We start from the raw sequence: 15000 nt of genomic DNA, 5'->3' as shown, positions 1-15000 counted from the left end.
ACCCAATCCCTAGCATCCTTAGAAATGCCGTGTCAAATATACTTTGCCTTCAGCAGCTGTGCAGTAAAACGGCACGAGGAATGTGAAAGGCCGTGAATGAAATCAAACACCTCTCGGCGCATGGGAGCAGGAATCCAAGGTCGCGGTCTGCCAGTACTGATGTCACAGAGGAGGGTGGTGTTGGAATCTTCAAGGGGAAAGTCTTCCCAACGGAGGGACGTGCAGGATGTCCTACATGCTTGATACTCTGAGTCCTGTCGTTGGGCTTCAACCAGGGCGTTGTAATCCAATCCCAGTTGAACGGCAGCCAACGTGTTTCTTGACAGGGCATCGGCAACGGGATTCATTTTCCCAGGGACGTATTGAAGGGTGGTACAACTGTATTTAGCCACGGCGGAGAGATGTCGGCGTTGCCGGGTGGACCAGGCATCAGACTGTCGAGTAAAGGCGTGCACCAGAGGCATGTGGTCTGTGCGAATGACGAAGGGCGTACCTTATAAGAAATGGCGAAAGTGATGGACAGCCAAGTGCACAGCCAGCATTTCTTGATCGAAGGTAGAATAACCCGTTCTGCCTAGGACAGTTTTCTGCTGAAGAAGGCCAATGGGCAGGGCGAGCCGTTGACCACCTGCTCGAGTACTGCACCAATAGCGACGTCGCTGGCATCGGTAGAGAGAAGGAGAAGGGCATGTGGGATAGGAAAAGTGAGAGCCGCAGCAGTTGATAGGGCCTTCTTTGCATTGCAGAAGGCTGCTTCTTGAAGGGGACCCCACTTCAGGTCCTTTGGCTTGCCCTTGAGGGAGGCGTAGAGGGGAGCAAGAGTGGCGGCAATGGCTGGCAGAAAACGCTTATAATAGTGGATCATGCCCAAGAATTCCTGCAGAGCTTTAACGGTCGAGGGCTCGGGGAAATTCTGAACGGCTGCTACCTTCTCAGGGAGGGGGTGGACACCTTCAGGAGTGATGTGGTGCCCTAAGAACGACACTTCGTTGGCGCCAAAGGTACACTTGTCGCACCGGACTACAAGGCCGTTTTGTTGCAGGCGGTCGAGCACGATGCACAGGTGACGGAGGTGTTCCTCTTTTGAGGAGGAGAACACAAGTATGTCGTCCACATAACATACACAGAAAGGGAGGTCCCCTAAGATGCCATCCATGAGACATTGAAACGTGGCCCCAGCATTACGGAGGCCAAAAAAGGAGTAATTGAAGGTGTACGTACCAAACGGACTGGTGATGGCAGTCTTGGGGATGTCTTCTGGGTTCATAGGCACCTGATATACCCCTTCAGGAGATCGAGCGTAGAGAAAACCTTTGCTTTGAGCAGGTAGGAGGTCACGTCGGCAATGTTTGGGAGGGGGTAGTGATCCAGTTCTGTTTACATGTTCAGGCGCCTGTAATCCCCGCACGGACGGAGGGAGCCGTCTTTCTTCAGAACGATGTGTAAGGGTGACGACCATGGCTGGATGCCTTTTGGCAAAGGCCCATTTCCTCCATTTTGGCGAACGTCTGTTTGGTGGCTGCCAATCGTTCCGGTGCCAGACGTCTGAATTATGCGAAGACTGGGGGTCCCGTCGTCTTGATATGGTGATAAATACCGTGCTTGGCAGGAACAGTGGGCGTTTGGCAAAGTTCTGGACGGAAAACTTCCGGGTACGACGTGAGGAGGTGGGCGTAGGCATCCGTGGGTGCGCTAATGTGGAGAGCGAGGTGTCGAGAAGTACGAGTCTGCGTTGACCAATAGTTGGTGGGCGACATCGACCAGTAGGTGGAAATGAGAGAGGAAATCCGCGCCGAGGATTGGCATTGTGACGTCAGCAACGAGACACTTCAAATGGAATTTACCTTTTCCGAACGATAATGTGAGGTTCTCGTAACCGTAGGTGGGTATCGCAGATCCGTCGGCAGCTACCAAGCGGACGTCGGCAGCTACCAAGCGGACGTCAGCAGCTACCAAGCGGACGTCGGCAGATGTAGCCAGACTACGTTGTGTCTTGAAGAGTTTCCTTGGCAAAAGAGAACAACAAGCACCCGTGTCTCCAAAAATTGCATGCCCGTTCCTACATCCTGTAAAAAGAAAAGATTAGAAACACGGGAGGCCACCGCCACGAGCGATGGCCTACTTACACGTTTTTTTGGCCACTGACAATCCTCGGCACATTTCTTCACAGTTGCCCAGAATCTGAAGTGGTAGTAGTAAAACTGCAGCGGATGAGAGGTAGTAAGTGGCTGTAGAAGTAGTTTGTTGGGGCGCGAGCGATTGGTGGGTGGTGGGCGGCTTTGTGTCTGCTTCGGCACGTCACGGTGTGGGCGTGTATGTCTTACGGCATTCATGTCAGCTTCGGTTGACGTTGAAGAGGCATCCTCTTCGTCAGGGGTGGAGGCGTTGATGGAGGTCTTGAAGTGGCTGTCCATAAGGGTGTCGGCTTTGGTCTTCAAGTCCTTTATGGGTAAACTATCGACATCGGGTATGGCAGCAGGTAAACGGCGTATCCAAAGGGCACGAAGTAGGTTCACCTCACGAGGAGAGCCGTCTGCGGCAGGTTAAAGGCGAGCGATACTGGTCATTTTCCTGAGGGCAAGTGAAGCCCTTTGGTCCCCCAACGGTTGTTGCGAGAGCTGAAAAAGCTTTGCTTCATGGGCGGCTGGCGACGGCGAGTACTGCTGCAGAAGGTATGTTTTGAGGGCGTCATACGCTATTGGGGTGTCTCTTTGTTCACAAAGCCAATTGGATATTTCCAGGAAGGTGTCCTCGGGTATCGCCGCGAGAACATAATCTGCTTTGGTGGTTGAGCTAGCCACGCCGTTGATGCGAAACTGGACTTCTGCGCGCTGAAACCAAGCAAACGCCTCTCCGCTGGCGAACGGTGAAAGTTTCAATGGGGGCGGCCGCAGCGCCAACTGCTGTAGAGTCCGTCATAGTACCAACGATGGAGGGGCGAGGGGGGTGGGGTTGGAAGGCAGTGGGAGCGAGTCGACTTCCGGGGTCACCAATGTGACGGTGCCGAGAGAAAGATTGTGAACTCAAAGGCAGTGTAAAAGCAACTGAGTTAATTTATTATGGAACACTCTCCTTTATATACAAAACCTCAAGGCAACAGGAAATTACATGTTCGAGAAAATAACAATGTTACATAGGCGACACGCAGACATGTTTACTCTGGTTTTTTTTAGTGCGAGAGAAGAGCGAAGATACAAGCATAATATATACAAAAGGAATTATGTACAATTGTGTGACGCACGGTTGGTACACTACATATGTAAAACGACAATATTACAGCAGATAAAAAAAACAGATAAGGAAAAAAAAAAAAATATATATATATATATATATATATATATATATATATATATATATATATATATATATATATATATATATAAACAGAATATAAAACCATGTTTTCCTTCGGTTATATCTCTAATATAAAATGATTAAAAAGTTTTCATGATAAAATGCTCAGATTTTACAAAAACCTTCAAACATTGTTGAATATAAACCAATAATTATCTTATTTCTTTCAATAATTTCTAAAAAAAGAATTTAGTAAAATGGATGTGGAACACTGAAATAATTTTCTCTCTCTCTCTCTCTCTCTCTCTCTCTCTCTCTCTCTCTCTCTCTCTCTCTCACACACACACACACACATATTTATATATATATATATATATATATATATATATATATATATATATATATATATATATATATATATATATATATATTCACAAGTGGTAAAAATACCTTGTGTATGACTGGGAAATAGAGAGAAGAAGGGGAGAGACTAACTACAGGCACTCCAACAATGACAGATATAACTCATATGCAGTCAACTGATGAGGTTTTCTGGGAATGTATAGTCTTTTACTAAAAGTAATTGTAGAGATTAATCCTGAAATGTTTTATATGTTAGATCGGGATGTTCTTATTATGTAATGTATATTCACCTTATAGATTATGTTATAGGGAGAAAATGGTTTCAAATACATAGAAATAGCTCCAAAATAGCTTAGAATGACTGATTCGGCTATATTTATCGAACTCCTCTCTCTTAACTTGTTAGATCAGTGCATGCAATACTGTCGACATCGGTGCATAATATCAAATGTCCCTGAAGCCCATTTTGATAAAACATAAAAAAACCACGTCATTAAGCCAGTGAAAATTAGCAATTCCTCTGTTGATAAACAAACCATAATACCCTGTAGCCAATGTTAGTAAAACCAACCATTAAAACGTTCTTCTACTAAAAAAAAAAAAAAAAAAAAAAAAAAAAAAAAAAAAAAAAAAAAAAAAAAAAAAAATTACACGCAAACGTCATAACCCCAGTGGACGTTAAACGTTCCGAAAGTCAATATGAGTCGCGGTGGCAGACACTGATCTGAGGGGTTAATGAACTGAGTAGACATGGCAAAAGTATTACTACTATGATTTTCTTTAGTGTCTTTCCAGGTCATGGAAGCTCCGAAGAGATTCATATTTTTTATCCTGGCGTTTTGTTCTATATTTGGGATAATTTTTACATACAACTCGACCGTCAGCAGTCTTATAATTTTTTCAAGTAAGATTTGATTTCTGTTTCCTGACTGATAAGTTCTCTGTTGTATGTATAAAAATTATCCATATTTGTGGGCTGATAATAGATTTTTGTGTTTCAATATGTTCATTTTTGTAGTCGGTCGTCATTTCTATTTCTTTAAGCAATTTTGCTTATTGTCTATCGTTTATTTTGTGTAGTTTTCTTAAGTTAGACATCATGTAATCAATGTTTTCAAGTGTTCTTGTTTGTATGGCTGCCTGGTATTGCCGATGCTTCGATATAATTATGTGTGCTGATTGCCAACGTTTTTTTTTTTATAGTTTTTTAACGTTCAAGTACAGTATTTTGTGTATTATTTTATGTATTAGTGTCGAATTTTCTTGCTATTAGATGTGCATTTTTCCATTTATCAGTTCCTTGAAAACCATGTCTTTTAAATATTCATGTTCAATATTTGTTTTGTTTTCTTTACAATGCATTTTGTATGTACTTAGATATATTTGAGTTTACTACAATACAATATTTATCTGTCTGTTTCACAAATCTTCAATTTTAACGGAAAATTATTTTACATCATATTTCATAAATTGAAGTATTCTTTAGTAAACTGTAACCTTTTATAATATAATAAAAAAGTTCTTTCATTTGTTTTGCGATTCTTCACCTGTAAGAATAAGAGACGAGGATAATTGAAGGTTTTCAGTAATCAACCTTTGGAAATTATGTCAAAGTCTTAATCTGTGAATCTGCTGAGATGTTTAGCTTTTTTAAACGAGGCAAAAGGAAAGATAGATTGCATATCCTTATTGTATAATGAGAAATTGCTTCATTATTGACACTGTCTTCATAATGAATACCTGACAAATATAATCATAATTATTGAAGTCAACTAATCACATTCATTTTCACAGATTCCATCTCAGATAAGGATCATGAAGAGAGAGCTATCTTTGCTGACATTTCCAGCGAAAATTATAGTGAGAAAGAAATGACATATCGCAAGTTAACTATTGACAACTCAGGTCAAAAGAGATACTGGTGGTCTAAAGATTTGCTGTGTTCGCAGTAAGTTTAGATATTCATGGATATATGTGTTTGTGTATATATATTAGTATATATGTGTATATATATATATATATATATATATATATATATATATATATATATATATATATATATATATATATATATATATATATATAATGTGTGTATATGAATATACATATATATATATATATATATATATATATATATATATATATATAGTTATATATATATATATATATATATATATACATATCTATATATATGTCTATGTATATATATACATATATATAAATAGATTTATATATATCTATGAATATATATATACATATATATATAAATATATATATATATATATATATATATATATATATATATATATATATATATATATATATACATATATATAAATATATATATATATATATATATATATATATATATATATATATATATATATATATATATATACAGTGGCGGCCAATAAGAATGTCGCGAGGTTGACTGGTAGTGACTGGAAACAAACTGCGTAACATAAAATATTCATAAAAAATCAATGGAAAGCTTAAAAATAAAAAATAAACATATGTTAATACTCACCAACTCCTTGCCTAATACTTTATAGGTATTCCCCGACGTTTATTAACCTTCTTGAGCCTTTTGGGGACTGAATCATTAAGTTACATCACGGGCAAGGTTAACCTAGGCACCTTTTAACTCCGCTTTTAACTTCGGAATATTCGTCATGTCGACGTCGTTTAATATCTTTTTACAATAACCCGAATGTTTTCTGTTAGAGAAATAATTGGGGAATATCCTGTGCAATTCTGAATAAATTCAGAGCATTAGTCACTGAAATACTGAATATTTTGTGACAGTCGTAAAACGGACTTGAATTCGATAAAGGATTTTTGCATTTTTTTTTTAGGGAAAAAATTGGCTGAGCCAAAATGGCTATACGGCAACTCAACTCTACCCCTCTCTCGCTAACTGAGTGCTTAACGGTCTCTCAGTGTTTGTCTAGCAGTGATAATAGCAGTTTCTGTTACGATTTCTCTTGGACTTATTTCCATAAGGAGCGGTTATTTTTCTTGTGTTTTGTTTCATAGCGACCTTAATATCATGTCAAAAGGTTATACCTCATTTGAAAATCGTGTGCGTGTCATTCAGCTACATGAAGAAGGGTTAAAAACTCGAATAATCAGTGATAAAACGGGCGTGAATCAGCGAACAGTCCAGCGTATAATTCGAAAGTTTATCGAGTCAGGAAGCAGAGAAGTGCCACGTGCGGAAAAATCCCCTGGTAGGCCTGTCATTATTTCTGAAAGAGGATTGAGGGTGCTTGGCAGGGCCATCGAAGCCAATCCTACAATAACAGCAAGACAATTAAAGGAATCAAATCCTCAGGCAGTGGCAGGAGCATCTGTTAGGAATGTGCAATATCGTTTGAAGCGCGACCTCCATTACACAAAAGTGAAGGCTCGCAAGAAGCCATTGATAACGGCTAAACAGAAAAAGGATAGACTTAATTTTGCTCGTTCTTACAAGGACTGGGACCTTGCCAAGTGGCGAAAAGTACTTTGGAGTGACGAAGCATCTTTTTTTGTTTCTGACAATAGGGGAAAAAAAGTTTGGCGTAAAGCGGGATCGGACCCGCTCGATCCTAAGTACTTGGCAACGAGTGTTAAATACCCAAGTTATGTGATGGTATGGGGTTGTTTTGGGTATGGGGGAAAGGGTATTTTAGAAATACTTCCAAAGAATCAAACTGTCAATAAAGACACTTACTTTTGTTTATTGAATGATTTTTTGGAAGATTCTTTTGAGCTAAGTGGAACTAGCATTTTTCAGCAAGACGGAGCTCCTGCCCATACAGCCAAACAAAATATTCAGTGGTTCAAGGACTGTGGAATTGAATATATTCCAGATTGGCCAGGCAATTCCCCTGATATTTCTCCCATAGAAAACCTTTGGGCCATTTTGAAGAAGAAATTACAGGACGTTGATACAACAACTATTCCGAAGCTGGAAGCGGAGTTGAGGCGTGCCTGGGATAACCTCGACGATGAACTCTTGCAAAATCTTGCCGATTCAGTCCCCAAAAGGCTCAAGGAGGTTACTAAACGTCGGGGAATGCCTATAAAGTATTAGGCAAGGAGTTGGTGAGTATTAACATATGTTTATTTTTTATTTTTAAGCTTTCCATTGATTTTTTATGAATATTTTATGTTACGCAGTTTGTTTCCAGTCACTACCAGTCAACCTCACGACATTCTTATTGGCGGCCACTGTATATATATATATATTTATATATATATTATATATATTTGTATAAATATATATATATGTATATATAAATATATATAGATATAGATATAGATATAGATATAGATATAGATATATATCTATATCTAAATCTATATCTATATCTATCTATCTATATATATATATATATATATATATATATATATATATATATATATATACTGTATATGTATATCTATACATACATATATATATATATATATATATATACATATATATATATATGTATATATATCTATATGTATATATATACATATATATATATATATATATATATATATATATATATATATATATATAGATATAAATATATAGATATATATATGTTTATATATATATATAGATATATATATATATATATATATATATATATATATATATATATATTTATATATATATATATATATATATATATATATATATATATATATATATGTATGTATATATATAAAACAGATTTTGAGCGAAGCGAAAAATCTATTTTTGGGTGAGGTAGCCATGTCGTCCTGATGGAAGTTCCTATTAGGTAGCTTTCTAGGGTATACTTGACTTCAGTGATATTCCCAGAGAATTTTACCTTAAGGTATCCTGAATTCTAACTCCTGGAGCGAATATCCCTAAATAATCTCACAGGGATATCGCATAATATCACAGGACGTATTCTTGACACGTCACCCCGAACAGTATTAACTCTTCGAGGGGGTATAGTGACAAGAATCTGAAACGAGAATGAAAATAGAGCCGCTCATAAGGCATCTCTCCTATTCCGTTTCCAGTGTGTATCTGATGAAGGCGGTAGCGCCCTCTTTATTCCTTGTAGCGATATATGAGGTGTTACAGATACTGTACTATAGGGAGGGGTCAACAGTCCCTTTTACAATAAAAGGAAGGGCGGGTCCATCAGGACGACATGGCTACCTCACCCAAAAATCCGTTTTTTGGGCTCAGGCTATGTCGTCCTGATAGAAGTATACAAGAGCATTACTGTATCTGTGGATTCTCAGTCAGTGCCGTACTCTCAAGAAAGTATTTTCCTGGTTCGTCTAGACCTAGAGACCTATGATGTTACCGTTATACATCATTTCTTCTAAGCATGAACTATGTTAGTGCTTCCTGCCCGCTACAAGGAAGAGTCGTACTAGACTCTGGAAAAAGTCTCGAGGAGTACATAAAAATTCATGGATGACAAAATGACAAGTTTATATAGTGGTCTCGCCCTATACAATATAAAGCAAAGTTTGTATAAGAGTCACTAATGTCAGAATGAATTTGTGACACCTTCCCCAATGTGACTACTCTTATAAACTATTGGATAATTGTTGTATCCGCATGGAAACAAATTTTGCCTCTTTGCCACCAACCCGTTAGGGTACCATGTCAACCCATCCAACGAAGGGTTAGAGTAAGTGGACTTTTGCTTGAAGCAGGGAACAGTCTCGAAAGACATGCCATGATAAAAATATCCATATTTTAATCTTAATTCTCAGTACATATCTAATAAAATGAGTGTGGGCGAATAAGACTATGAACTAGTTTATTAAAATTTAATACACTTACATATCAGATCAACATTTATAAAATTTATAAAATGTGGATGGTATGCGTAAAAGCATGAAGAAAAACAGTCAACAGAAAATATTGTTTCATCTACTAGGAAACAGATTTGCCACTTCAATTGAATTATTAATAATAATGATATAGTCTGTATACTGTTTACATACACTAGCGTAAACAATGCTTGGCACAAGTGTCTGTATTATGCTATAGATTACCGACGTCAATGGAACAGTTCGTAAGGACACTTCCGTGGCCTATCGCTCCGCATATAGTAACATACAGTGACTACAAGCGCACCCTCTTAATTAATCATCCCAAATTAATTACACTGTTCCTCGCAGACTTAAAACAAAAGTTTAAAGAACTCTACCTGCTGCTACCACAGATCTCATAAGTTGCTCCACTTACTTCGCATAGTGCATAAAGAACGCCTTGGATGACTACCAGCCGGTGTGCAAACAAGGATGTTCAAAGTCCATATAATTAAAGAAATTTTATGGAAGAGGCAACTTTCCTCGGATCATGACTAACGGGTGTACTGTCTTGATCCGTTCTGCGAATAACACGGGTGAATTTCGCCCTTAGTTATAGATAACTTTGATTCCAGGGTTTCTCTTCTGAACAGCTGTCCTCCCATAAAGTCTGAAGTTCTATGAAGATAGACCTTTAGGCACTCCACTGGACATAGATATGCATCTTCCTTCAGAGGGCAGATTCTCTAGGGACCCCACCTGTTGGTGGGTAGCTTGTTCCTGATAAGAAACGTTGGGTCTGGAAGTAGATTCCGTCCTCCCTCGAAGAACTGGACGTGGCCTTCCTCTCTGGAGAGAGAGCCACTATTTCATAACTCTGGCCCCCAAAGCGAGTATAAACAGAAATATGACTTAAATTCAAAACCTTCTAAGCACATTCCTCATTGTTCATTATTTATGCACAATGAGGAATCATATCTAATGACCATGCAAAGGGTCTTTGGAAGCGCTGGAGGGCTAGTTCATTAAGAACGTCGTTAGAAAGGTCGACCTGTGAGGCATATGGTATCTGACTTGTCAAGGCAGGCTTGAACAATAGAATTGTGTTGGCTGCTAAATCTTGCTCATGAAGGTGAATGAAGAATGATAAATAGGAATCTGTCAGGATTTCTTTCGGTTTCTTCGCCTTGACAAAGGATAGCTATTTCTTCCCTGAAGCCTCATAATGTCTTCTGGTTTCCTCCAAAAGTCTAAACTGACTTTTAAACACCGAATCTTTTTCTCATTGTTAAGGAGAGAAAATCATGAGATGTAGGTTCAGTGTTTTCTGTGATGGAGTGAAGACAGTCGACTTCTGTACTTGCTGAGACAGGGATGGATCCGGTAGTGGTACGAATTTTAGACGTAGTTCCAATGCCAGAGGGAACCACATGCTATTTGGCCACTTGTGGGCCACTATTGCTGCTTTCCCTTTGAAAGATCTCAGCTTATCAAGGACTTTCAAAAGGAGGTTGTGCGGAGGGAACAGATAGATACTGGACCATCTGTTCCATTCCAGGGACATAGCATCCACTGCCTCCGCTAATGGATCCTCGTAAGGGGACACGTAACGATCTATTATCTTGTTGTCTATCGTCGCAAAGAGGTCTATCTGCAGCTCTGGGACTTGACTCGAGATGAAGGAGAACGATCCTGCATCAAGGGACCATTCTGACTCTATAGGTGTAAACCTAGATAGAGCGTCCGCTGTCACATTGAATAACCCTTGAATATGAACTGCTGACATGTGCCATTTCTTCCTTTCCGCCAAACAGAATATGGCCAACATCACTTGGATCTCTTCGCGCGTTTGATGCGTATTTTCTCCAGACTCCTGTTGCATCCTTTAGCTGTGCACTTAGCACTGGATCTGTTATCGAAGCAAACTGTAGAGCCCAGCACTCTCTCCTGTTCGCGTCTTGATATCCGTTTGGATTTCAATAGTCTCTTGACAGATCCTGCTATTTCTTTACTCTTCTTACTAGGAATGGAAAGCCAATATGACTCCAAATTCCAGTGGATTCCCAACCACTGAAATTTTGAGCTGGAGAAAGACGAGACTTTTTGATGTTGATCTTGAATCCCAGATGTTCCAGGAACTGGATCACTATCTTAGAAGCTTGCGTGCATTCTGTCCTGGATGCTGACCACACCAGCCCGTCGTCCGAAGTAGGCTACTACTTGGACCCCCTTTAGGCGTAATTGATGGACGGCTGCGTTCGCAAGCTTCGTGAAAATCCTTGGGGCTATGTTTAGCCCGAAAGGCATGGCTCTGAAGGCGTAAAGTTTTCTATGTAACTTGAAGCCTAGGTAGGAGGAGAGGTGACAATTAATTGGAATGTGCCAATAAGCGTCAAACAAGTCTATAGAGACAGTATATGCCCTTCTGGGCAGTATGGTCCTTATGTGCTGAAGCGTGAGCATTCTGAACTAGTAGTTCACTATGAACTTGTTGAGTGGCGACAAGTCTAGAATAACTCTGAGTTTTTCTGAGTCCTTTTTTGGAACACAAAACAGCCTTCCTTGGAATTTTATGGACTTAACTTTCCGGATTACTCTTTTGTCTAAGAGTTCTTGGACATATTCTTTCAGAACGGGGGATGAGTGTTGGAAGAATTGAGGAAATTGAGGTGGACGACTGCTCCAGCTCCAATCTAGTCCATTTTTAATTAGGCTGTGGGCACAGGGATCGAAGGTCCAGCGATCCCTAAATAGCTGTAGTCTACCTCCTACTGGAAGTATCTTACTTCTGCTGTAGTGGACCTGAGGCCTTGCCTCCTTGACCGCGTCCTCCCCTGTATCCCCTTCCTCTTGAAGGGTGTCTAGAAGAACCTCTGGCTGTTCCTCTAGCTCTCGAACGAAAGGAAGAAGTCTGCCTTTCGAAGGCTGGGTTAAAAACTGGCGACTGTGTCGTCACTTGTTGAGGTACCAGGTGGTACGTGGTTGGAGGTTGTGCCACTATCTGAGGCACCGGGGTCGGAGGAAGTTGTTGTTGTTGCTGTTGGTAGGGTTTAGCCGGCCGAGAGGATGGCCTAAGCCTTTTTGTCTTCCTCTTGGGTTGGGGACCCTCATCTGGAGAAGACTTTCTCTTGAGATCTAAGCCCCACTTTTTGAGAAGGTTCCTATTCTCTGTGGCAGCCTTGTCTACTACCTCTTTAACCACTTCATTGGGAAAGAGTCTTTACCCCAAATACGAGAGGAGATCAGTTTCCTTGGGTCGTGCCTCACCGCAGCCGAGGCAAACACGAACTCTCTACAGGCTCTCCTAGCTTTAATAAAGCTATAGAGATCCTTCGTAACTGTGGCCAGATGAGTTTTGGCCACAACCATGAACATGTCCTGGTTCTTGGGGTCACTTGCCATCGTTTCTAGTGTCATTTGCAACGACATCGATGCCGCAAGTCTTTCCTTTGTCTCTTGTTCTCTACGCAAGAGAACCTCCGACAGTTTTGGAAGCGCCTCACCGAACTGGCGTTTAGCAATATCAGCTTCCAGCTTCCCGACCGAGAAGGTAAGGTGTACGTCCTTCCAGTCTTCTTGGTCCAAGGGCAAGGTCAGAGATAACGGCTTACACTCCTCCAAGGAGGGGCATGGTTTCCCTGCCTCTACCGCCTTTAAGGCTGACTTATATCCCTTTTCCAAGATGGGAAAGGCTCTGGTAGGAGAGGCCACAAAGGAGGGAAGCTTTTTACTCAAGGCGGGCACCTATGAGTTAGTGAAGCCCCTCCCTTTCATCGAGCTCGCTAGTAACATCTGAGCTTTACTATGGTCAAAAACTATGACCTACTTCGGGTCCGTCTCCTCCTTTGAGGCTGGCTCCTTCCTAAGACGGACATAGCAGTCCGGATAAGAATCTTTGTTGGGCCAAAATTCCACTTCTTCCAGGGGAATTGCTCCCAACTTTTCTGAGATCACTATCTTCCCGGTTGTCATTGGCATGTGTTCGACATACCTCCAAGGATTGGTATCCGAGCACAAAGGATGATCTTTCCTGCTGAGTAGCTTCTGGGGCCCACGTTATGTTGCAATTCTACGTATCTCCAGTTTCATTGCAGCTTCCTTCTCATCATTTTTCCTTTGAATTTGTTGGATCATCTCAACAATGGAAGAAAGAGTCCTTCCCAGTTCATCTGGGATAGCAGACGATGTAGACAGAATAGGTTCTGGGTCTGGAACCGGTGTAACCGACACTTCGTCGATTTCTTCCTTTTTTACTTAGGGAGCCTGGAACAGTTCCTCCTCCTGACCTTCTCCTAGAAGGTCCTTCTCAGTAGACTCCGACCCCTCCGACATCCTATCGTCCAATTGGAAGTCGTGAAGGGCGGCTGAGACTTCAGAATCTACCGGATTCTGGGCAATTGGTATCTCCACCTGAGGCTGAGGGATGGTTGCATCAGCCAATGCTTTAGGAAAAAAGTAGGCCTTTATCTTCTCATTTGGAAGGTAGGGACCTGAGGTGTTTTTCTCAAAATCCCTCACCCAGGATCGTAACGTTTCCCTGGCAGCATCCCTTGACTCCGTTGACTTAGGGTCATCAAAAGCCTCGGTAATCAGGTTAGATCATACTGTACAAACCTGAGGGTCCCAATAGCGGATATCACCTCTGGAGGCTGCGCATGCTGCGTGCCTCCTACAATATTGATGTCCACAGAAGTTCTTACTGAGGACATTACAGAACACGCTCCCGCACTTCATATGGTCCTCGTGTAAAGAGGAGAAAAATCCATGAGTATCAAGTGAAGGCTTTCACTTATATTGAGACATTTAGCTTATATAGAAAAGCTATAAAAGAAAGAAGGAAAGACACACAGTTGTACTTCCTGTCCAGTCAATTGCTGAAACCTCCCGAGATATTATAACTAAGGTTAATTCTATTCTAGAATACCTTATTTAATTTCCTAAACGGAAATTTAAGGTGTAGTTCACACCTTGAGATAAAGGTTTAATATACGGGATAGAAAGGATACAGAAAGAACTTACTTTCTATATGTTGTATGGTCTCAGCAAAAGGCTGTACAAGATAACATTAAGTATTATGAAGAACTTTTAGTGTTATCACAAGCTCTGTACAGCAGTTTCTGCTAATGCAGTGTGTACTACACTACGAATACAGCAACTACTGTACACCACATGCTGTTGTGCCGGCTAGCACGCGCCGGTACGTGCCGGCGTGCGCCTGCACGTGCCGGAATGCGCCTGCACATGCCGGCGTACGCCTGCACATGCCGGCCAGCAACTACCCCTGTAAAGTTCAAATATATACTATCATTAACTAATAGGCGGCAGCCCACTTATTCGCGACTGTGTGCCGGCCGGCAATCATTGTGAGCCGACGGCTGAAAACACTAATACCCGGCTGCCGGCCGCTAATCATAGTGGCCAGCAGATTCGGGCTGTATTTCCACTGCCGGCAGGCAAAGGTAATAAAACCCATGCCCGCCGACAGTAGCCAAGAACCAGAGAACCTCCACCTGCCCGGCTGTCGGCTGTTAAGTCGGCAGCCGGGTTAGAGGTGCAACACAA

At 40.9% G+C, this 15000-nt stretch overlaps 1 protein-coding gene across 1 annotated transcript in view; it reads left to right on the top strand.

The window, feature by feature from the left end:
- Positions 1–15000, top strand: part of LOC137626578 (sialate:O-sulfotransferase 1-like) — an 85444-nt gene that overhangs the window by 31793 nt on the left and 38651 nt on the right. Inside the window, exons 2-3 of the mRNA XM_068357612.1 lie at positions 4442–4561; positions 5452–5605. Of these exons, the coding sequence (XP_068213713.1) occupies positions 4456–4561; positions 5452–5605 (260 nt within the window). The 5' untranslated portion in view covers positions 4442–4455. The remainder of the gene's footprint in view (positions 1–4441; positions 4562–5451; positions 5606–15000) is intronic.

The sequence above is a fragment of the Palaemon carinicauda genome, chromosome 34 (assembly GCF_036898095.1).
Source record: "Palaemon carinicauda isolate YSFRI2023 chromosome 34, ASM3689809v2, whole genome shotgun sequence".
Taxonomy (NCBI): Eukaryota; Metazoa; Arthropoda; class Malacostraca; order Decapoda; family Palaemonidae; genus Palaemon; species Palaemon carinicauda.
This window is presented reverse-complemented; position numbering and strand designations above follow the sequence as displayed.